Raw genomic sequence first — 23,819 nt, forward strand, 5'->3', positions numbered from 1 at the left:
CACACTATTGTACAACTGTCATTAATCAGAACTAGCAACAATGAATGCATTCATATGTGCCAGGACTGCCAGATTTCACTCAAAATCACCCAATTTCTATTAGAATTTCCTCACCAGCAGTGTTTTCTCATGTGCCTCTTGTTTCTCTCTTTCTTTTTTCCTTGCCAGTCCCCTGCCAGCCGCTTCCTTTTCGCTTAATTAAAGGCAGACCTGCTCTATTACTTGCAGAACAGAAATTATGTAAGGTGGTGCCCAAAAGTGGCTGCTTTGTATCTGGCACAGACTGACTGGCTGTTTAAAAGACCTCTCCCAGTTCAGTCTGATGGCTGAAGTCTAAGCTGAACCGAAAGGTTAAGCACCTCTGAATGTTTAACAAAGAGAAGTACTTAAAATCAATTAGATGTCCATAAACACGTGAAACTGATGTCTGACACCCTCTGGTTTTAGCTCAATGCTGCATTAATTGGCTAGGAGTCAGCAATATTTGGGCAATGTGTCACAAGTTGTTTCTTGACACTGCTCATATTTTGAAGACATGGCCTTCTTCATGTACTGGCAACGTTAAGGAGCAATTTAACCACTGCACCCTGGTTTTCTGCCATTCCATTGTCAGTCCAGGAGCCTGGTTAACACTCTCTGTGATTGGTATTACCAGAGAGGTCCCTGATCCTAATTCCAAGTGTTCAGAAGCACTAATCCAGGTGAGAGTGGACTTCCACAGAAAATGAGGTGAAAATGTCTTGCTATGGGGATTTGGGGCTCCAGAACAGAGAGGAGACAAGACACTGTTCAAGGCTGAGTAGGCGGATGCTTGAGAAATTCAAAAGACCTTCAGTCTCCATACCTTGTTGTTTTGTTTATGCTGCTGTGGGTCAGGCTAAAAGCCAGTTTTCCTCCTTTCTCCTTCCTGTCTGCTTCATCTGCCAAAGCTCCTCCCTGAACTGTGGTGACTTCTGGGGACAGTGCTGGTGGAACAGATGACTGACGGGCAGCATATCAGTACTGCAGGACAGCAGATGGTTCTAACACCCCACGGGTCCATCCACACACACATGGATCTCATTGCTAGCTGGCACGTTCTGTCAGGGTGGTCCAAAAGTATGGGAGAGGTGAACCTGTCCTTGAAGCAATTGTGAACTGGACCATGACAGTGACATGTTTACGCCACCCTCCGTTTGGTGACCCAAATGGGAGCTGGTAGCTGTTCCCACCACCCAGCATCCTGGCATGCCATGCAGCTGGCTCCTCCACCCAGCAGCCTTGGCACAGTGTGCAGGATTGGCAGGTGCAGGGATAAAGGCTGCCGGAGCCTCGGAGGCAGCTGGCTGGCATGCCGGCACCAGCACATCTCTGACAGGAAGCAGAGTGAGTCAGCTGCAGCTCCCTGTCCCAGCCTGCCTGCATCCCAGTGCAGGCAGCCCCTGTCTCAGATACAGCCCTGCTGCCTGCCTGTTTTCCTCTCAGCAGCATTAAGTGAAACACAGGGATGTTATCTGGCCTTTGAAAAGAAAACCCCATCAATTTCATAGATGACTAATTGTTGCCCAGCTTTATAGCCCTGATTCTGATATCCAATTCATATTTATATTACCACTGATCTTAGTTTCCTCATCATACAGGAGCTGAATACAAATTTATATTTTCAGCCTCCTAGAGCTGGCCCCATGTCAAGAAAATAAGCATTCGCTCTTGTCTGCAACTCTGCAATCACACAAGACAAATAACTGCTCCATCGTTGTAGGATAATGTTGTCATATTCTTGAGATTTTTAAGGGGGACAATTTGCCCTTTCTGTCTTATGAAAACAGTGATTTTTATTTGCCACTGACTAATGCAGCACAGCATGCAAAATGACATAATTTGTGAGCAGTCTAGAGGAAATGTTCTTTAGCTGCATGTGGCTGTTGAATGTAGTTGTAATAGATGTGTAGCTCTCCAGAAGGTGCATATTGAGTTCTCTAACATCATAACTACCTGCCCTCTCACCACTACCAATGGCGCTATGCTGGCAAAAAAAATTATCCCTACAAGTTTCTAAAGTTTGCCATGACATCTATTTACTTATTTTTCCCTTTGGCGTATCTATTATTAATCAGTTAAATCTGAGGTACTGCATATACATGAAATTAAATGTAACTCCCAAGGAAATTGGTATTATATGTGTTTATGTTAACCTCAACAGAATGGTTAGCCTCAAATTCATCTTTATTAAATTATTTCTTGCTAACTGATAGAATAGACCTACTGAATATAGAAAGAAGTTTTATTGTGGTGACTGTGAAAAGATTTCTTGACTGCTCTTTGTTCTTGGAATTGCTAGGAATGCTCTAATTGGTGTTGTGAGCTTTAGTTAGACCTAATAGAAATTTACATGTTTCACCACATGGGATCTTTGAGTTAAGATGCTTTGAAGTCTGTTAGCACATGGTGCTCTCTCTGCAAACCTATACTAAAGGAACCAATAGCAATATATGTTATGTACACAAAAAAGTTATGTTTCACATTCCCAAAGGATCTAAAAATGCTCATAGGGCCTGACAGCATTTCTCTGACTTGTTGCATTGTGTCCTTATTTATCCTAACATTTAAGGGTGCTCTTCCATGTGATTTCAGTGTGTTTCCTGTACAAGTATATAAGGCCTTTCTTGCATAACAAAAAGAAAGTAAATGAGTTCCTCTAAAATTATGTCATGACTGTGTATATAGTGAGAAATAATATTGACACCTCCTGAAGTCTAGATCTGTCTGTAGTTTCATGTTCCTATTTCACTGATACATGTGAATCTGAAGCCAAGTCTAGATTCAAGGTGACTTCATGTACCATATCAAGAAGAGATGTTGTTGAAAATAATTAAACAAAATAATATCTAAAGGGTAAAGTATCTATGCTGATAACCAGGGTTTTCCTGATTTGGCAACCAAAGATATTTTATACAACATGAAGTCTCCTGCTGACTTTAATGAGCTTTGGATCATAGCCTAAAAAAGTTTGTTAAGCATGAATTCTGCAGATAATAACAATTTAGCTGAAAATATTTTTTTCTGGGTATAATCAGTCTAAGTGCCTTGAGAATACACGTTCACTACATACTGGAGTATGTTGCATTAAGTAAGTTTTATATATCCTCAGGTATAAAACTTAAAGTTTTAGAATTTTTTCAACAGTAGAAACAAAGGAATGGACAAAGCACAAATTGAATTGTTTCTAATTTCTTTTAAGAAAGAGAAAATGTCATTGTCCACCTTTATTGAATTGTTTTGTTGTATTTCTGTGAAATTGATATATCTGCCTTAATGTGCCTCTTCAATAAATGTCACCTTCCAGAGCTTGAGTATATTTTTTATTGTTTGCAATTGGGTAGTGTGAGATCCTACCAACATGCTCACTGTTCCCTAGGGGATTGCTGCTGTAGGGGAAAACTGTATATAAAAGGAAATTTCCAAATCAGCAAAAGGTAAAACGTGTAGCTCACACCGTTAAAGGCATGATAAACCTGAGCTGTCATGTATTGATAACTGATGTCTGATACCTTAATTTTATCTTATTGCTGTAGATTAAGGACAAAGTGAATGCTATTATTAATAAAGCCCCAATACTGAACATAGCAATACTAATTTTATGTAAAGTTTCTAACTAATGCAGAGCGCAATAAAAATGTCACGGAGATTAATGCTTCGTGGAATTATCTCATGCTGGATAATAATTTATCTTCCCAAGTTGGCTCCAAGATAGATTCAGGCTGGCATTTTCCAGGTGACAGCTTTTGTCCGTGTCTGCTGCCCACAAAAAGAGTTTTCCCTCTCTTGCTGTGACACAGGTACGACATCAAGGACGACTACACCCTGCGCATCAAGAAAGCCGTGAGCAGCGACGAAGGAACCTACACCTGCATCGCCGAGAACCGCGTGGGCAAGGTGGAAGCCTCTGCTACGCTCACCGTGCGAGGTGAGTGCTCCCTCAGGGGCAGCCTCTGTGTCCTGCAGGGATAATTGCTTTCTGATGAGATGGGCCACATCCTTCCCTGCCCTTGTTGGGGCTCCACACACCCTTTGCTGCTGCACTGATTTACAGCACAGGTGAATTCCTGGTCCTGCTGATAGCTCGTGCGGAATTTTAATTGATTTCAGCGGGATAGGATCCCCCTGCAGTTAAAGTCCTGTCCCAAGGTGTTTTTATTGAAAAGCAGATGCATATATGCATAAGCAAGCACTACATAACTGTGGGCATAGACATGAATATGTGAGCCATCAGCTCAGGCTGTTAGTCACGTTTCTTTCTCTAAGTACAACGAGTAGCGTAACTGTATTTATTAATGACAAACATAATACAGATAATATTATTATGGGATTAGCTCTGCCATAATTGAGCTCTCCATCACTACCCTTTATCCAAAAAATAAACCATAGCCAAAGGAAAGAGAAAATCCTAATTAAATTGTGTAAGTATTACAAGGTAAAGACTAATTATTCTCTCCTAAAATATTTGTGGTCTCTAGTATCCACTCACTGTTTATGTGCTGCTCTTTGATTTGGTAAGGAGGTTTTAAGGCTGGTGGAATAATGAATGCCCAAAATATCTTTCGTGACAGTACATATAGACATGCTAAAGATTATAGGGAGAGAAAAAGTTTGTAAGCTAATATTTCTATTTGAGTAAATAGAATATAATAGTTATTACTGCATTCCAAAAGATAAGCAGCAATTTGGCACAATAGATATCAGGCAGACACTATTTCACAGTTTAGTGGTGCATGCTGACGGTTTTCAGTAGAGCTGTGAAAGGTTAATAAAAACATTTTTAGCTTTATCTGTCCTCCTCTTTTCATACACATTAAATCAAATGTTCAAAGTCTCAATGGATTGCTTTATTAGAACTGGGGTCAACTGACCCAAGAGGCCAGCTTCCATTTCCATCCATTTAATGCATGGACACAGTTCAGTTTAATTTGCTGAATTCAAAGGAAAAAAAAAAAAAGCCACTGAGTGGCTTTGTAGGGTAGTATGTAACAAAGAAAAGAGAGCATTGTGATAATCTGTTGAAATATTACCTCAGTGTTCACTTTAGACTGTAAGTGACAATATGGCTCTTCCCATTTTGAGTTAAAGAAATAGGTGTGTGAGAGATTGCTCTTCCCTTTTGTAATATGGGAAAATTAGTCACCACAGCCAACTCCCAGAAACAGTCTCACTCTGTTCCTTTGTCACAGGCAGTATTGCAGTGTCCAGTAATTCTGGTAACCAATTCCCTGGCTTTTAAACACTCCTAGAACTGTGTCCACTCTGCACATTACTGGAGCAAGCCTTTTGGATTTGCTACCCTGACTTTTAATGTAAACAATAGCAAGAACCCAGCAAAAGAATCCTTTGAAATCACTGAAGCTTGAACCCAATGAAATTAAAGGGAAAAAAACCTCAAGGAAATGTGTAATTTAATCGATTTTCCCCCAGTAAAAGCATAATTTCATTATCTTGTGTATTTTTCCCTCTGGGTTTGTCATTTACAGTACAATACATAATGTTTATTCAATACAAAGAAGGCCATGATATAAGGAGCATTCTATATGTTCAGGGTATGACAGAAAATGAGAAAAAACAAGAAATTCATTGGAGAAAGCTGTTACTCTGAATTTAGTGAAAACAAAGGAGTGGGAAATCTCCCATTGACTTTAAAAGGGTGATGAACAATGGGCTTCTTAATTAAGGAAAGCCTTAATTCTGAATTCTTAATTAACAGTGTTGTCTGACACTGGTTTTACCATGTCGTGTAAAAACCACTTAGTGTTTCAAAATTTACCCTGAGCTTCTCTTGGACCTTGCAGGTCCAAGGACCTGCACACCTGACAACAGCCCTGTAATCCTTAGCCCCCTCATTCATAGCTCCATCTTCTTAAAACAGAGGATGGGGATGCAGTCAGGAAAGTTGCATTACACTGTCACAAACAACAACAGAATCCGAGTTCTGTGGCCCAGACTCCACGTTCTGTCTTGGAAAGATGTTAATTTTATACCTCATCTTTCTGCAGAAGAAGGAAAACATCCATAACACTGGAAGCCAAAAAGTGTTCTTTATATCATGGGTGAGAATGGCAGCAGACTTGGCATAGTTAAATGAAATGGGTACAGAGCCATGGAAAGCTTGAGAAATAAGAAGGCCTTCACAAGCTCTGTTACCTCTAAATTTGCATGTCTTACATTTGGCCCTAGCCTGCCCACAGGGGCTGGTAATCTTCTTAAAAATAAATTTAAAACAAAATTGTGTCGTTGCTCAGAAATATGTAATTATTGCTGCTGATAAAAAAAGGGAAGCTTTGCCTACACAGATGCAACCTGGAGTCAATTTTATGTCCAAATTTTCAGCTCTTCTGAAAGAGATGTCTGTATTTTATTAGCAGAGGGACTGACAGCTCTCTTCCCCAGCACAAGTATAATGAAGGGCTGTTCTATAACCAAGAAATCACTTGTTGCAGCAGCAACTTTCAATCTCTGTATCAGCCTGAAACAGTATTAACCTGTCAATCATTTAACAGCAATGTTTTAGGAAGTAGAAGTTACCTAAGCAGTGATTTGGGAGGTTCTGGGTTGAAGCCCCTGTGGCCATTTCAGCCCATTTGTTATATTTTCATCAGCACTGTCAGTGATGAAAAAGCACTGTGCTGTAAGCTTTCATGCCCATTATTGAATAAGAAATACTGTCCTGGGCTTTCTGTAGCCCTTACTGCTGTACTGACTGGTCATGCTTAAAATTCATTTGGTATTTGACTCAGATAGCAAATGCCTTGCATGACATTAGGCAGCGTGAGACTTAAATTGATGTGTTCATTGGGATCTAAAAGTTTGTGCTAATGCAATGCAATTTTTCTTTTATCAGGCATTAACAATGATACTTGATGATGGCATGCGAAGATAATAAAAATGTTTCTCAGAGAATGGTTCCAGTCAGCTTGTTCAGATGCTGTGCTCAAGTAAATGGGATGATAGTGGCACGTGACTAAACAATAACAGCAGCCAACATTTGACTTAGGCTGCCATTTGAGGGGTTAGCAATCATGGTAGTATCCATAGTGGAAAGTAACATTACACGTCATGCATTCTGACAGATATTCTTTTCTTTTTTTAATTTCCTTTTTATGTTCTCACTACACCATTGTAATGTCAACAGCTCGCCCCGTTGGTAAGTAACCATCCTTCTATCCATTTTGGCATGGCTTCATGCAATGCTTCATCTTTCATTTGCAACAGCATTTCACTGGCTGGAATAAGCAGCCAGCGCTTAACAGCTGTACCTGTCTAACACCAGGCAAGCGGTTTTGTCTGCCAAAGTGCTTTTCCCAAACGTTGTATTTCCTGCTGTGTCGTGTACAAGCACGTTTGCCAAATCACCAGCGAGTCCCAGTCGGTGAAACGGGGTGGGAGTGCCGATACCAAGCCTCAATCACCCATTTAGATGGTTTTTTTGGTCTGGTTTTGAGCCTGGTGTAAAAGCCACTGAAATCAACAGAAAGGGTTGTGTTGACTTTGGTGAGCTTCTCCCAGGCCCTAAACAATCAGCTCATTCTGCTTTTCCTGCACAGCAGAAAAAGCACAGGCTTTGCATGTCCCGTCTTTCTTGTATCGTATCGTTCCAAGAGCTCTGAAATGAAGAAGTCCTGAAATTGAGGAGGGGATGGAGTAGATTTCTGTGCTTGCTGAGGGAGTTCATCACTGATTTCTGCTCTTTGGTGCAGTTTGGAGTGCACTGTATAGGATGCAGGCTGTTTTGAATAGCAAGTCCTGAGGAAGACAACCTCTAGGTTTTAAATCCCCACACCGAAAATTTTATTATTTCCTGTGCCTTTGAAATTGTGTAAATGCATAAAAATCTTACTAAGGATAATGGAAAATTTGCAACTGTCAGTAGCTGAAATTCACTTCTGGTGTTCAGAAATATCCCAAATGTACGATTCAATTTTCTTTCATGAATATTTACTCTGTGCCTACAAGGATTTAGTTTAGTGAGCTGCATTGCTCCTCTGATATTTGTAGTTTGTATTTTAATGTATCTTTTAGAATAATAATATGGTAACTCTGATTTTTTTGGCTTAGTGTAAAAAGTCAGTACTGGTGTTTATGGAGACTGATGAGGGGTTCAGTCTTTATTTACTTAGTCAAAACTTTTGTTGGATATGTGTTTGACTAAAGTTTATGAGTTTGAATTCATCTCAGCTCTTCACTGTTCTAAGTTTGGAGGAAGAACGATTGGAGTAATTTAAAGATAAAATCCAGGTTAGGCCTCTGCTTCCAGAACTTGGGTGATCCCATCTTATTGACTTGCTTGAACTGACATCCATGGAACCAAGCCAAATACCTCCACAGTCACAGCATGGCTTATCCACACCTGGAGAATTCCCTGTGCAGAATAGAAATTTGCTCTTCTCCATTTGGGATTTTGATAGCAAGCTTTAAATCCAATCTCTGCTGTATTGTTTTGGCATTAGGCTCGTTCTCAAGGAATTCATTCCCAGGAGCTGCAGAAGTGTAAAACTGCAGTAAACTCAGGAGAAAATTCACCTGTGCTTAGAAAATGTGGTGTGAATATTTAGTGTGCTTCTTCATGTACTAAGAAATGCCACTAGATTACAAGTTGCTTGTAGATACTGTTTTTTACTTTGCTGACTCTTAAAAGACAGGCAAGGAAAAAAAATCATAAAGTGGAAACTGTTTCAAGCTCTGTGAAAACTACATAAAATAAATGACTGGAGATTCACAAGAAAATGATAGGTTTCAGCAGTGCTGATACTGTCTCATTTCAGAGCACTGATTCTTTTTTAAATTTTTTCAGGCCATTGAGTCATCCCTGATTCCATCTCCAAAGCTTATATAGCAGATCTTGGTCTCAAGTTACTTTATGTCCAAATATATGATTGTGTGGTCATGCAGTGGTCAATTCCACATATTCCCTGCCTAGGCTATTTTATTTTGTTGAAAGAGAACAACAGAAAGACAAGAAATTTATCCTTCTGCAGAATTTATTTAGGAAACTAAAATTAGAATGGTTGATGTTGAAATAATTACTATAGGGCATATGGTCCGTATCAAATTATTTAATTTAGTGATTATCTTTGTGACTTGTGAAAGGACTGTTGAGTAAATAAGTCTAATTCTGAAGATGTTTCACACAGAATTCCCAACAAGTGTATGTGGGGATTGCTGTGTATAAGCAGATCAGTCAGTCACTTTTATCTGATCCTGTACCTGTAGAAAGACAGTGATAGTGTCTACCTGTATAGGGTTTTTTGCTTAAGTACCTGAGATAAAACTAATTTCTGCAGTTCACAGCTCTATTTCACTCACGACTAGGCACATAAGGTGGCTACCCATCCTGGTTTTTTTAAATTTGAAGTCTGGTAAGACAAACCAAAGTAACTTCCCTCTCCACCAAGAATCCCAAGCAGTCATCTGTTAAAATTGTCATTTAACAAGCACAGGGAGTCAAATCCTGTAGCATCTTTTTGTTCAGGAATTTAACTGGAATAAAGAGCAAAAATACCTCTCCTTACCTAAAGGAAGCTAAAGAAAACACTGCTTCATGTGATTAGCTCACAACTTTCTAGGAGGATGACATTTTAACAGAAGTATATTTGTATATTTATGTATATGTTAGCAGGGGAGCACTTAAAATTGTAAAATTTTTTTCATGACTCCAGAGAGTTATCTGGAGTTATCTTCCATCACGGTTCTCCAATTCAATATTTTGTCTTTATTAGGTTTTAACTAAGACCAAACTTTTTCTTTTTTCCAATGAAGAGTAGAGAACTACATTTTAAATTATTTAGATTTGTATTTATTGTTGCAGACAGAATAATCTTCATTTTCTAGTCAGTTTTTGCCTGATTCAAATATTTGTACTCTGTTAGGTGTGATATTTTTATTCTAATTTCAGCTTGAGTGGAAAATTCAGGAGTTACCAATGACCATCTTGGGTTCAAGCACTTATTAACAAATGGTTCATACAGATAAAATGAGGTATGGTGCTGCCCGAGGTGGGTGGCAGCTGGTGAATTTAGAAGCTCTGTGCCAGATTACTCATCATGTTTGAATTTGCTTCTAGGAATAAATGTGTTGCCTGTTTCTAGAATAGATTATTTATAACCTTTTGAAAAGATTTCTGACAGGATTTACAACAGATGGGTTTAGGAAACAAGATATTTATCCCTATTTAGACCATTTCTACAGTTATTTCACTCATTAGGTAGATTTTCCATATGAGCAAGTTAGAATTTTTCCCATTTTTGCATTCTGCTGTATTTCTTCTGGCAGTTGGGCAGGAGTATGGCTGCTGAAAGAAGCACAATAGTTGGGAAGAGCCCAAAAGTTTCAGTAACAGTGACCTTCTTTTCAAAGACAGTTGCTGTACTGCTTTGAGAGGGAGGACCTTGAAATGGAATATCTATGAAGATCTGTCTGATATCCCAGTTACTTTTTTATTAATAATGCAAAAAGTCAGTCAGGTGACAGAGTACCACTCAGTTTGCAAAATAATTCCAACTAAGTCCAAGTGAAAATACAGCTCTTTGTATGTCAGTTGCTTTGCAGCAAGTCAAGTTTACTTAGTCTTTTGTTCATGTGCTGTGGCTCATAATTTCAAAAAGAAGAGACTTGCAGGAAACACCTGGGTATTTTTGCCACCAGGATAGAAGTGAAGTACTTGAACTTAGCTAAGGGACTAAAGGGAGACTAAGTGCAAAAACTAAACTCTGTCATGATGGTGAAGAGACAGCTAAGACACCTGCCCTGAATTTTCCAAATTTCCCATTAGTTAAATGCAGTCTGTTGGCATTTAAGTGCAAAATGACTGTATGATGCATTTCAATCTGAGCTGGGAAGTTTTCATTACATAAATCAGTGTGGCATGACTGAATGGTCTGTTAAGAGTGATGCAGCATGAAAAACAATAGAAAGGGCTGTATTTTAGAGAAGGTTGTATTAGGTTTTGTGACATTGCTCAGATGGTTCAGATTGGCAAGTGAGAAATAATTCTCTTTATTCTTCTTCAATCTGACTCTTGCAGGGAAAGTCTATATACAGTGAATGCTTTTATTTTTATTACATTCATGAAGATATCACCTTCACTTGAGACACCAAGGATTTATAAAATATCAGTAATGTGGATTGGTGTGTGACAGGAGAGATGACATCATGCTTGGTGCTACAATGCCATCTTTCAGTGGCAGAAATCTCAAATTTATATCAAAATGTGCTATCTTGCCTGTCTGGTACCTCTTACAGAAATTTTTGGGAGAGGGTAAGGACAACAGTGGACACTGGGCAAGAGTAAGACATCATTATTTTTTAAAAAGTCAGAAATTCTTCAGATTTAAAAGGTTGCTGTAGAATGAAATTCAGATTGCTTCTTATACCAGTAAGAGATTAAAATATGGAGCTGACTTGTTACAATTTTTTGTAGCCTATAAATGCCACTCTAAAAATCTTGAAGTCCTTAGCATATCTACTTTGCCTTAAGTTCAATCACTGAAGGGATCAAGAGTCCCATTATTTTAATTTTTTTTTAATTGCTGACCTCTAGCTTGGGGAAGTTTTAGGAAGTTTAATGCATAACTTTTATTTTTTAACTTTCAAAGTTTCTCAAAACATGCTCAAATCAGTGGGAATTGTTTTCCTATTTCTTTGGCTTCTGAGTTCTGAGTATATCCATAAGTCTTTGAAGATTAGTGTACAATAAAGGTCTGTTGATGTGTTGCTCTCCCCAAGCTTTTCCCTTCCTTTCAGTATAAGGAGAAATTGGTTACCTTTCCTTCAAGAGGAATGTGGAAATCAATACAATAATCTATTCACTTCTCCCTTTACTTTCTTTGCTCTATTGCTGCCATCCAATTTACAGCTTGGATGTGATCTCAGTGTTACTCAACAGTAAAACTACTGTGTGCCCTATTCCTTCAGTGTTAACATTGTCAGTCAGAATAAATAGTCATTTTTCTTCCTCTCTCCTTTTTCTCTTTTCGTTTAACAGTGTCCCAAATTGAGTAGAGTATCTCCTCTCAGCCCTCTTTATTCTCAAGGGTGAACAAACCAGGAATTTGTCACCTTCCTCACTGCAGATGTAGCCTGTGAGCCCATCTGGGCTCTTTACCCTTCTCATCAATTCCTTAGCTCTTCTCTGCAGCATGTGAGTTTGTCTCTTTGAAGGAGCTAACCAGATTACACTCATTATTTTGATGAAATCCTACTGTATCAGCAAGGGCTGTGCTTTTCCTTTTTAAGCATATTGCCCACAAACCATCCTCCTATCTCCCCTGGAAAAAAGGAATCAAGGCATTTTGCGTGTCTTTCTGTTGGTATAATCTGTTTTGTTTGGTAAACTCACAGAAATAAGTCTAAATAAGTCTAAGAGCAGCACAAGCCATCCCCTGAGGGTACAGTTTGAAAAACCAAGCAGGATAAAGTGTTAAGGTTCTAGAAGAGCACCTCTTTTCTATGTGATCTGAGCAAAAGGTGCATCTTGAATCTCAGGCACTTGGGAAAAAGCAAAAAATTACAAAGCATTGTCTAAAGTAGAGCAAGTCCTGAGTAATGGAAGTTATTGGGCAGAACCTTTGCTCCCTTCCTTTATGTGCACCAAAGCTAAATGAAAAACTTTCTAGATAGGATTTTTCAGTAGCATCTGAATGCTTCTGAAAATTCCAGGGCTGCTTAAAAGAGGTGATTGGACAAGGTATAAAATAAAATAGAGCTGTATGACTGAATAAGAATAGTCTACAGTCTAGTGCTGGGATAAAATTAGGACTGATGTTTAAACTGAATATTTAAATGCACTGTAAAACAAAGAGGAGGAGGAACCCAGGAAAAGAGCTGTTCCTGAATTCAGAGCACTGGAAAACAGGATGGGGGAGTGGAAAGTAGATACCTTTCTTTTTGGCTATGTAGGAGGCAGACTTGAAATTTTTTTAATAATTATTCTCAGTGTATTTTTTAATTGACATTAGTCCTAGGGAAGAATGAAGAAAAAATCTTTTTTTTCCACCATACAGATTTATCCCACTTCATTCTTTTGGGTCATCCAGGGATGAAAGAGAGATTCTGTGTATCAAAATATTTTGGACAGTAAGCAGTTTTTATTTATTGATTCTCTAGACTTCTTTCACCTCTTGCAAAGAAGGAAAAAATGCTTATGCTTCCATGCTTTAAGAGATTATCTGCTTCAGTGTCTCAGAGCAACTGAAGGATAAAAATGTTGTTATATGTGAAATTCAGAACCTGAATTTAAATTGAAAATTAGAACAATTAGCATGAAAGGAGGTTTAGCATTCTCAAATGATCAAAGTGTGCTCTTTTCACAATGCTGTGTTTACACATGGTTCATCTGAAAACAGCAACAAACCAGAACAAAAGGAGTTTCTCAGTTTCCATGAGACAACAGCAGTGTGAAGGACACATAGAGAAGGACTGGCCCTGGTCATAATTCCCCCTGCTGTCTCCCTCTTGCTCTGATTCTTCTTCCCCAGTGTTTCCTCTCCTTCAACCTGCCAAAAGTTCTCCCCAGTTGTGCTTCTGCCTTTGTGTGTTTGACCTGTTGTTGCAGGACACATGGGAACTAATTTGGAAGCAGTGTCAATGTTAAAGGTGGTATCCAAGCCATGGATTGTCCAGGCTTCCCTAGGTTATGGGAAGCTGCTTTCCAGAAGACTCCAAACCAAGCACCCCCTCCACACATGTGATTTTAAAATAATGTAATGGGTATAGCAGTGGGCTTCAAATCTCTTGTTATCCCCACAACCTACCCATTCTTCATTTTTGTGGCAGAACTATTCACCTGAAGAAGAAATCATGAAAGACAGAGAATACTATAAATGCACAAGTAAAAAGACATAGTTAAAAAAACAAACAAACCAACAAACCAAAACAAAAATCATCTACCAAATGAGATTTATGCATCTGTTTCAAAGGCTACTCCTCTCATACAGCCTAGGGAATAGCAGAATACGAGAGGAGATTCATTTTCCAGGTAACTCAGTTGTAACTGGAGTGCTAAAAAGTTACTGCCTTCCCTGTGTGTGAGCACACCTAATCATTGGAGCACAATAAGATTGAGATATCTTTTCTCTTTAAAGAGAATTATTATCCTTAGCTTCCATTAGTTTATCCTTGATAAGAAAGATCTGATTTAGTAATAGGCCTAAGCTGTCATCCTCTCAGTCTTCTGTAATGGCTCCTGTGTCAGAGGCTACACCCTTGATTTATCAATAGTCACAGCTGATAATGCACTAATAACTTTGTGTCCTAACAACCACACATCACTTTCAGTACCCATTAAGAAGATCTGAACATTTGAGGGAAGAACTGCTGAATCAGCCCAGGTTTCTGGAGTTTGAGGCTGCACCTATTTTCTTTTCCTCTATTTACTCCATCAGCAATAGTAGCCTTGCAAAAGGTCTTTCAAAATTTCTAGACTTTGGTATCTGCACTTCTTGGCAGATCATGCTAAGCATCCTTACAAAGTGTATAAATAGAATCTTACAATGTTATTTTGTATTTGTATCACAAAATCATCTAAAATTTCAACATCCGCCAGCAAATTTAACCAATGACACAGAAAGGTGGAAGATTTTTTTTTTTAATTTAAGAGTTCCTCTATTGCCTTCAATTGTCTAAGCTGGTATCAGGAACCAGCAAAGCAGTCCACAGATGAACCAGCAAAGCAGTCCTACAGATAAGCAGTTCTATTCCATAGATGGTGTCAGGGGTTACCTTCCTTTTGAAAATACATTTTACTTTGCATGGAGCTCTGTGGGCTTCTCCTGTTCTCTGTGTAAATTTCTTGGGGCAAGTCTTGATTTGTACTTGGAAGAGTGGAATGGAGTTTGATCTCTTAAAGCATCCATGTGCATCAAGTGCAGCTGAGGGTGCTGCTGGAATATTGTCACTGCAGTAAAGATTTGAGAGGAGCACTGAGATACCAGCTCCAAGTCTTTGCAAAAGATTTGATGGGTATTCCAAAGTAAAAAAGCAGCTTGGGGAAGGCAACATTATCTTGTCACCCAGCTGACTCTCCTAGCTCCAGACAGAGTGGCTGAGTATTGTACCAGATGTAACCTTGATTGTTCAAATGAAATTAATTGATGGCTGCAGATATTCAATGCTGAAAAAGAGTGTGTAGGTGGAAATCTTAGGTTTGCCTGCTGTCTCTTCCCTGCTGGAAGCAGAGCTGAGTATTACAGAATCTTGCTACTTTACTAGCCAGTGTGTTTCTACTTGCTCCTCAGAGACCTTTTCCCCTACCATTATCTGAATTTTGCTAAGAATATTTACAAGTCAGTGTCTTTCCCCTTGCCCCCATTGAATCAGTCACAGGAATATATCAATGGATGATAATTCCAGTTCAAAATGAAGCCCTCCTCTTTATCACTTTAGCTTGCCTAAGTAATCTCCATGATGAATTTCATGTGCAGTTCACTATCAACTGAAATTAGTTGTAATTAAAGGTTGTCAATTCTGTAATTTAAGCCCTTGAAATTTTTTGCTGTCACTCATTTCCTGTAATACTTTTTTTTTCCAATGGATTTGATCCAAAGTCCATGTAAGCCAAAAGGAGAATTTCTACCAGGTTTAGTGAGGTTTGCATCAATTCTCATATTCCCTGGTGGAATCATAGAATTTTTTTGCTTTGAAAAGACATTCAAGATCTTTTAAATATTTCCAAGGATAGTGATTCTACCACCTCCCTGGACAGCCTGCTCCACTGCCTGACAATCTTTTTGGTGAAAATTTTTTTTCTGAAACCCAATCTAAAGCCCCTCCAGCATTGCTGGGGGCCGTTTCCTCTAGGCTTGTCATTTCTTATCTGGGAGACCAACCCCACCTGGCTACACCCTCCTGTCAGGGAGCTGTAGAGAGCAATAAGGTGTCCCCAAGCCTCCTTTTCTCCAGGCTAAACACCCCCACTTCCCTCAGCTGCTCCTCATCAGATTTGTGCTCCAGACCCTTCCCCAGCTCTGTTCCCTTCTCTGGACACCCTCCAGCCCCTCAATGTTCTCTTGCAGTGAGGGACCCAAAACAGCACAAGACTGAGGTGTGACCTCAGCAGTGCCCAGCACAGGGCACAGTCCCTGCCCTGGTCCTGCTGCCACAGCACTGCTGATCCAGGCCAGGTGCCATTGGCCCTCTTGTCCACCTGGGCACTGCTGGCTCATGTTCAGCCACTGCTGACCAGCACCTCCATGTCCTTTCCTGCTGGGAAGATTTCCAGCTACTCTCCCCTAAGCCTGTAGCACTGCCTGGGGTTGTTGTGACTCAAGTACAGGATCCAGAATTTGGCTTTGTTGAACTTCCTACAATTTGCCTTCGTTCATTGATCCTGTCTGTTGCAGTAGAAATATTAGAAAAAAACTTGCTACAATATCTGCTTTTAATTAAAATCACCAATATAATGTATGAATCCAAGGGCTTCTGGTCTGGGGAAGGTACTGTGAGCAAGTTACGATAATAAAATTCCTAAAATTACGAAAATAAAATTCAGTAGGATCACTGAATTCCATGTCAACTCCAAATCACAAGATCAGTTGGGAAAATTGTCACTGGAAAAAAATGTTGCTAGTACTTGATATGGGATCAATGGACTTTATTGCTATGAATTCACATTTTTATATATTAAATTTCCCCTCCCCTTCTGAGTCTTCTGCCACATTTCTTATCTGATGACCAGAGTTCACCTACAAGGGGATGAACTTTCTGTCTCAGTCAAGCTTTTCTGCATCAGCAGCTTTATCAGCTCCTGTTGACTCAGTATAACCTTTAGTATTCAGCAGCAGTACTAAGAAGAAATGCATGAAATCCATCCTATCAGATTAGAGATTCTGCTAAATATTAAGATTGGAGTAGAGTTGAAAAATCCCTTTGAAGTAATATGCAGCTTTTTTAGTTGGTTTTTTTTTTTTTTGGTTGTTATTTTTTAAAACTCTTTAACACCAGAGCAGAGGCTACGTTCATATACATTTATTAACAGCATAAAATATCAATTCAAAATATCGTGCACAAACCACCAACATTCTAAAAGAGTACAACAGAATGCACTCTTCCCATTTTGAACAACATAACTACTGCTCATGCTTTTCTATCTCCATTTTAGTTCCTGCAGTCAAATACTGTTCTGTGCTGTAAAAACAGTTCTGAACATGATGTGATTAACCTTAGGGTCCCCCCATCCCCTCATCTCAAAGCCCCCTCGTACATGGCCTGTGCTTTCTATTCATGTTCAACCATCTGATTTCCATATCATCTATTAGCATAACAGAGCTCTAGTGTGACATTGATTGAAGCCAGCGCTTGCTGAATGCAGTATCAAAGCATAATTTGCCAAAAATCAAATCTAATTTACTGTGTACTATTTAAATTTCTCAAAAAAAAAAAAAAAAGGAAAGGCATTTTCAATAGAAGTATATTGGGTCTGTAATCTTAATTGTTCTTTTCCTTCCCATGTTTTTGCTAGTCTGCTGGAATCCAAGCAATATGTTTCATTTTAGAGCCACTGTCTTTGACTTTCAGATGTCAGTTAAGCAGGAGGTTTTCCACTCTGCTTCTTCCAATCCAGTTTATGTTACATCTGAAATAGTAAAAACTAATATTCTGATAGGCACAACACTCAGGTTGCTGCTTCATAAGTTTTTTCAATAGATCCTTCTAATGATCTTAATGTTTAGTTTGAGCTAAGCATTAAAGTACCCCATAACTTTAACAGCTGAAGCATATCAAGCCTGCTGTTACTTCTCTAACTGTACATTTTCAGAAGGTTTTAGAAATTCACCTACTTTGAAAGCAGCAATAATGGCTTGAATAAATTTTGCCCAATGTTCCACTGAAGCCGGGCTTGGAGCAAGTCGTGATCTCACTTAACCCTTCTGCAGAATGAAAGTAATAATATTTGTCTGTATTTATAAACAGCATCCATATGTGAACATAATGAGCTCTCTTTGTAGGAAAATGGAAGAACACAAGTGCTTATTCTGTCAAAGAAGCCTGGCTGTCTCTGAGCGGGGTCATGCTGCACTCCCTGGGGATAATGACAGTCACAGTGTTTGGGTAGTTACATTTGACCAAGAATTACTCCTGCAATTATTAGCTGTTACTTTCAGTTTTCAAGTTCAACTAGAAATTGACAGATAAAACTGATGTGGTGAAAACAGTCTTTAAATGCTGTAAACAATGGTATTTTTATCAGAGGCTGTCTGTAAACAGAGCTATAGCTGAATATGACAACAAACTATAACAAAATGAAGACTTCCTTAATTATATAACTCCATCTTTGAATACTTTTTTTTAAATGCATGCAAAATTTTAGTTTTGCAAAATAATTTTGTTTTGAAAAGTAATGTTTTTCATATCTTTTAAAATATGGTCCTAAATAGTTTGGCTGAAGGAGCTGGTTTTGTGCTCTATTTAATGTGAGTAAAAGCTCTGATTCATTTATTTTTATAGTGAATTTCTATTAATCAGGGCTACAGAGCAAAGCTAGAAAAGATATTGTTGCATAACTATGTGATTGTTTGCTGGAGTCCTTAGAAAGCCTGACCTAGTAACTGTGAAGCTAAATATCTTCTCATGCAGTGTGGTCAAATGTTGGAGAGGACTTGGTGTGTGGCAGGGAGAGAATAGAGCAGCAAGGTCAGTCCATGTCAGAGCTACAGGTTTATTTTCCTTGTCTGACTGGGGGGGAAAAAAAAAAAAAAAAGAGGAATTTCTTCTGCTCTCAGGAAAGTGAGAGATGTTGAAAACTAGGAACAGGTCAAAAACTGGAAACTAGGTAGAAACCAGGGTGTGTTTTTTTTCTTTTTTTATTGTTCCTTGACTACCAAATTACCTTAATTTGATCCTTGGAAGGTCTGCTACAGTGACAAATTCAGTTGTGTGGTATCTGTTTAGAGCTCTGAGTTATGGATTTCCAGCAGAGATCTGTGTGTGTGAGGGTGTTTCAGATGAACCTTTAAACTTGCCTCCCTTGCATTTACTCGGTTACATGATTGGAAGGACAGGCATGTCCCATGGAAATGCCATGCCCTTCCTGCTTCTGTTGAGCTGTCTGGGAGCACTGTCTGTGCACCTCCCAGGGCACCAAGCAAGCCTAAGGAGTGAATTTAGCCATCCATCCTGCTTAGGATAGATCTATGGGATGGGCTTGTGGCACCAGGTTTTTAGGCACCATAGGAAGATTGTGGTCTTGGGGCCACCCAAACACTGTCCCTTCCTGGCACCTGTGGGGGTTGCACAATGGATATGCTGGGTGAAACAAGGTGAGGGAAACCCAAGAAACTCATTGTAGCTCAGCACCTGAGGAGTGGTGTAGCATGAGTTCAGTTCCTAGAGAATGTTTAGCAACACCTTACAGAAACATCAAAACACGCGGCTGTAAACAGGCAGCAAGAGGGCACCTCACCCTTAGTCCTGCCTGTTCATGAGATTAACACCTCCTAAGGTGGAAGAAGAGGTGGACATTTCTCTCCAGAGAGGCCCAAACCTCTCTTTAGGAGTGTGAGGCAGAATAAAATACCCTCTACCTTCTAAACTGATTGTGATTCATGTTTATTAAGTGCTTTACAGTTCTTGTTCTAAGAGTGCCAGCACTACTCAACTGATGCTCTTTAGACTCCTGCTGATCTGTAAAGCCTTGGGAAGTACCTCATGAGATAACTGCAAAGTGTGTTTCAAGAGCATCAGGTCTGCTCACATTTCTGTGCAGTTAGCAGGTTTGTGTCTGTGCTGTCAGCAGGTGTAATCGGAAGCTGGGTCTTGATTGCTCTTCGTGCCTAATTAAATAGTTTGTAATTATAATGCTGAAAATACGGTTTTCTAAAACACTTAAATTCTGTTTACCTGAAAGCTTAGTGTTCCTAAACCATCCCTCTGCACACCCACAAAACCAATAGTGGAATAGAAGAAAACAAGGGTGGGTTGAGGGGTTTGAGTTTCTTTTGTGGTTTTTTTTCCCTGCTTCAGCCTGCCCCAGAAGTTAGCTAGTCTTTTGATAAGAATATTTGGAGATGGCTTACATTTTTAAAATATGCAAAAGAGTACAAATCCCAGTGAATTCCAGTGGTGAACCAAGAGTAGAGAGTTTTCATGTCCCACACAGAAAAATCATTTGCTTTACTTCTACATCTTTCTCAACATAGTTACTGATTTCAAGTTTATCTCAAATCCTCTAACACTTCTTCCCCCTTCTCTTTCTACTCATTAGCACCTTTTCTCTACCTTCACATTTCCAAGCATTGACTCTCTATTCTCCACCATTACCCTCCAGACAGTCAAACTATGCCCCTCTCTTAGAAATTATTCACTTCTGACTGTGCTTCCTGGTCCCCTACGACTGAACACTGTTAATGCCAGCGACTTGAAAACATTGCCAGTCCTGCTTCTTCTTTCTTGTTTTAACTCCAGTCTCCTTTTTTTCTTTTCCTTGTGTCTTCCTTACCTCCTGAAATACCTATTCCTTCTTACTCACCACTCACCTCTCCACATCAACTCTTCAACTTTTGCTTCTCTCTACTCTTTAAACTAGCCGAAACCTGGATTTGCCAAGTTCATGTTCTTTTAGCAACAATTCTTTTTACAGCAAGTCCTCCTCCCCACACCATTCTTGACCATACTGCTTCTAAGAGGAGTAAGGGAGCTCGTGAACTTGGGTTCTTTTGCTGTCATCCAGACCTTCCTCTCCTTTCTCGATCATTTTTAAAAGTCCAGAGAGGCAGATTAAGAAAGGCAGTCTGTTTATCCTAATTCATACCTTGCAATACACAATAGCTCCAGCAAGCTCTGTGAAGAGTGAGAGGATCTGAGGGTGCTGATACCTTCCCAGAGCAAAGGTAGACTACATCCAGACTCAGCAATAGAAACACCTGACTCCTGCTCTTTAGCATTTAATGTTGTCAGAATTGACTCTAGCATGTATGGTTGTAATGTTTCTTTCCTTTTTTAATTTTTTTTAATACCTAAGGATGTCACATACATATATTGCTGCTCTCTGTCGCTGTTGTTGTTTCTGTTTATATATTAATTCTGTCTATACTAATGAATGTTTCTGGTGTCATGTCCTCTGACATAAATCTCCATAATGTTGTCTTTTTCCTTCAATATTCCCTTTCTCTCCCTTGCAAAATAAGCTAAACTTACACCATGGTTTTTCTTACCTTGTAGCTCCCCCACAGTTTGTGGTGAGACCACGAGACCAGATTGTAGCCCAGGGTCGAACTGTGACTTTTCCTTGTGAAACTAAAGGAAATCCCCAGCCAGCTGTTTTCTGGCAAAAAGAAGGAAGTCAGGTAAGTTGCAAGCACCTTTAAGTCTTTCAAGTCTTTCTAAATAGTTATATTGTTAAATTTTAGGGAAAATTCTTTACATTATCTTTCACAGTTCTTTTCATCTTTCACAGAAATTTGTCTTTTTAAATTGTCGCTATTCTCTACTGAAATTTGTGTCACTATTTTTTTTTAATTTTCTGAAGAACACAAAGGCCATTTAAGTTGTTGAAACCTGTGCTACGCACTGTATAGATGAGTAGAAAGAAACAATTTTTTTTTGTTCTGAAGCCCCCAACAAACAGGTGGGTGAGACAGGCACAGCAGATAAAAAAAGGTATGACTCAATTTTGAACTAATCAGAGCTAGTAATTACAGTTCACAACCTGTCTAGACATGATCAAGCAAAATGTATCCAGCAAGCTGATTTGCATTGGCATTTTCTCATAGAGCTTACAGATAAAGGTTTTGAACACACAGATGCTTTCTTCAATAAAATTGTCTCAAGAAATTTCCAGATCTGGTTTGGAAAAATTTACCTGATTCTCTTTAAAGGCAAAATTTGTGAGGCAGAAATTGATTGGCACTGCCATCAGCCCATACTACTAACTTTATAGCTTAGTATCTGAATGTGATGCCACATTTCTTTACTGGAGGCATTGTGTGTACCAGCTCAGGTAAAAGGTGAAATAAAGAGCTGAACCATAGATCTCCTTCTCTGCCCCACCTGCTTCTGCTTCACCTTCTCAGGAGATCAGAAAACTGGTCCAGAATGGCAGGACCAGGCTGACAGCATTTTGTGCTCTGCTGTCTTGATGGCTTACAAAGACACAAAACGATTACTTTATGGGTGTGATTATTTTATTGTCTGAGTGCAAGCTTAACCTTCAGTGGGTATCTCTCAGTGTAATATTTAGAGAAATTTAGATCTAGCCTCCAAGGATTACATCCTGGTAAACACAGTATTGAGAATCTCACTAAGGTGACAATTTTTCCAAGGGGAAGGTAGAATAGCATATTGAAATTAAAGTAGGAAGTACTGATGTGCTAGCAAACATTTCAAACCCCTTCCTTGTAGAGCATTTTAATAACATGGTAATGTTTATGTAAAGTGAGCTTATAGTGTCACACTTGAATCTAATAAAGTGGACATCCATCATGCTGTAATAAAGAGAAGAGCTTCTAATTAAAGTAGGACATCATTTTCAGGATTAAAGTCATTTAGCGTAATTGAAAAGTGTTAATACTCTATTTTATCCTCTTCCATTTGTATCACTTCAAGGGTAAAAACATTTTAAGGTGAAAATGCATCTTGTGTCTTTAATTGAATGTTATTACCTACTGATTGTACAATGTTGAAGCTGCTTAATTACAAACCTGGAAAATTATTTACCATATTGAGAACCAGATCCCTAAGGGTTAGAATAGACTTTTTTGGCAAATGAATGCAACATAAAAATTGATACTTGCAAGGTTTATAATCAAACCTTGAAACATGGCTCAATGTAGTTTACAACATTCTCATGTTAATCTTAATTGATCATCAGTGAAGTAACACAGGCTGGGGTTGCCATCTCAGTGTATAACTTGCCATATTTTGCAGTGAGATGCCACAGAGTGAGTGAGTTTCCACAGTGTATAGCATCATAGCAATGGAGAATGGAATTTTGCCAAATCACAGGATTTTTCACCTTTGCTTCCTAGCTATTAATTGTTGCTTGTCTCTACAATGCTGTTTCTGCTTTTAGGGGGACTGCTTGCAGCATCACTTCCAGTGTTCAAAGTAATGCTATACAGTCACGTTATCCCACTCCAGTAATTGTAGGGCATTTCTGGTTATGAATCCATTTCTTGATCCTGCATTTTTGAGCACAACCAGCTGGAAGGGAGGGGAGCTGTTCCCTCCTGAGTAATTTTTTGTGCCAGCCTGTGTATAAACAGCTGGTCCTTTGTGCTTGGTAGCCTTTTCCCCAGAGCCCAACAGCCGCTTGCTGATGATATGTGCGAGGGCAGGGCGTGTGTAACCTTTAGACTCCCTGGATTAAATTCTTCCTTGAGATAAATTCAGTCTTACTATATCAGGGATGGCTTTGGTCCCTCTGTTTGCAGCCCAGCATGCCACCATTGTGCCCAGATGAGCAGCCCAACAGCTAATTAAAACTAGTGAAAATGTGAAAAGCGTTTAAAAAGGGGTTGTACTGGAATTTAGAACAAGTTATAGTTCATAGTTTCTGGTCTTTGAAGGGAGGAGTTCTGAGACTGGTGAACTCCTCCTGATGTGTGGAATATTCACTGAGACATGGTAGCTTTGCAGAACAGAGAAGCCCATACTGAAGATATAAACAAGGATTGATTCCCCTTTTTAATGAAATTATAAAGAGGGTTCTTGGCTGTTTTTCTCTTAAGAATTAGGAGCTTAATCCTTGTCTTTTACATTCAGCTTGTTTTTACACTTTACATAATGAGGGATAAATGAAGTCAAGGCCAGCTACGTCAAATTTCTCCTCTTTGTCATAATATTTACATAATACCCTCATGCAG

The 23,819-nt window shown here is 39.1% G+C and overlaps 1 protein-coding gene across 14 annotated transcripts in view; it reads left to right on the forward strand.

Annotated features, from left to right (window-relative positions):
- The window catches only part of ROBO2 (roundabout guidance receptor 2), a 1,036,281-nt gene that overhangs the window by 906,732 nt on the left and 105,730 nt on the right, over positions 1-23,819 (forward strand). For all 14 annotated transcript variants that reach the window (XM_071433684.1, XM_071433685.1, XM_071433686.1 and 11 more), the window contains 3 exons: positions 3,819-3,946; positions 7,160-7,171; positions 21,178-21,302. In XM_071433684.1, the coding sequence (XP_071289785.1) occupies positions 3,819-3,946; positions 7,160-7,171; positions 21,178-21,302 (265 nt within the window). The remainder of the gene's footprint in view (positions 1-3,818; positions 3,947-7,159; positions 7,172-21,177; positions 21,303-23,819) is intronic.

The sequence above is a fragment of the Agelaius tricolor genome, unplaced genomic scaffold (assembly GCF_023055355.1).
Source record: "Agelaius tricolor isolate 1412-34295 unplaced genomic scaffold, bAgeTri1.0.p SCAF_9, whole genome shotgun sequence".
NCBI classification, from domain to species: Eukaryota; Metazoa; Chordata; class Aves; order Passeriformes; family Icteridae; genus Agelaius; species Agelaius tricolor.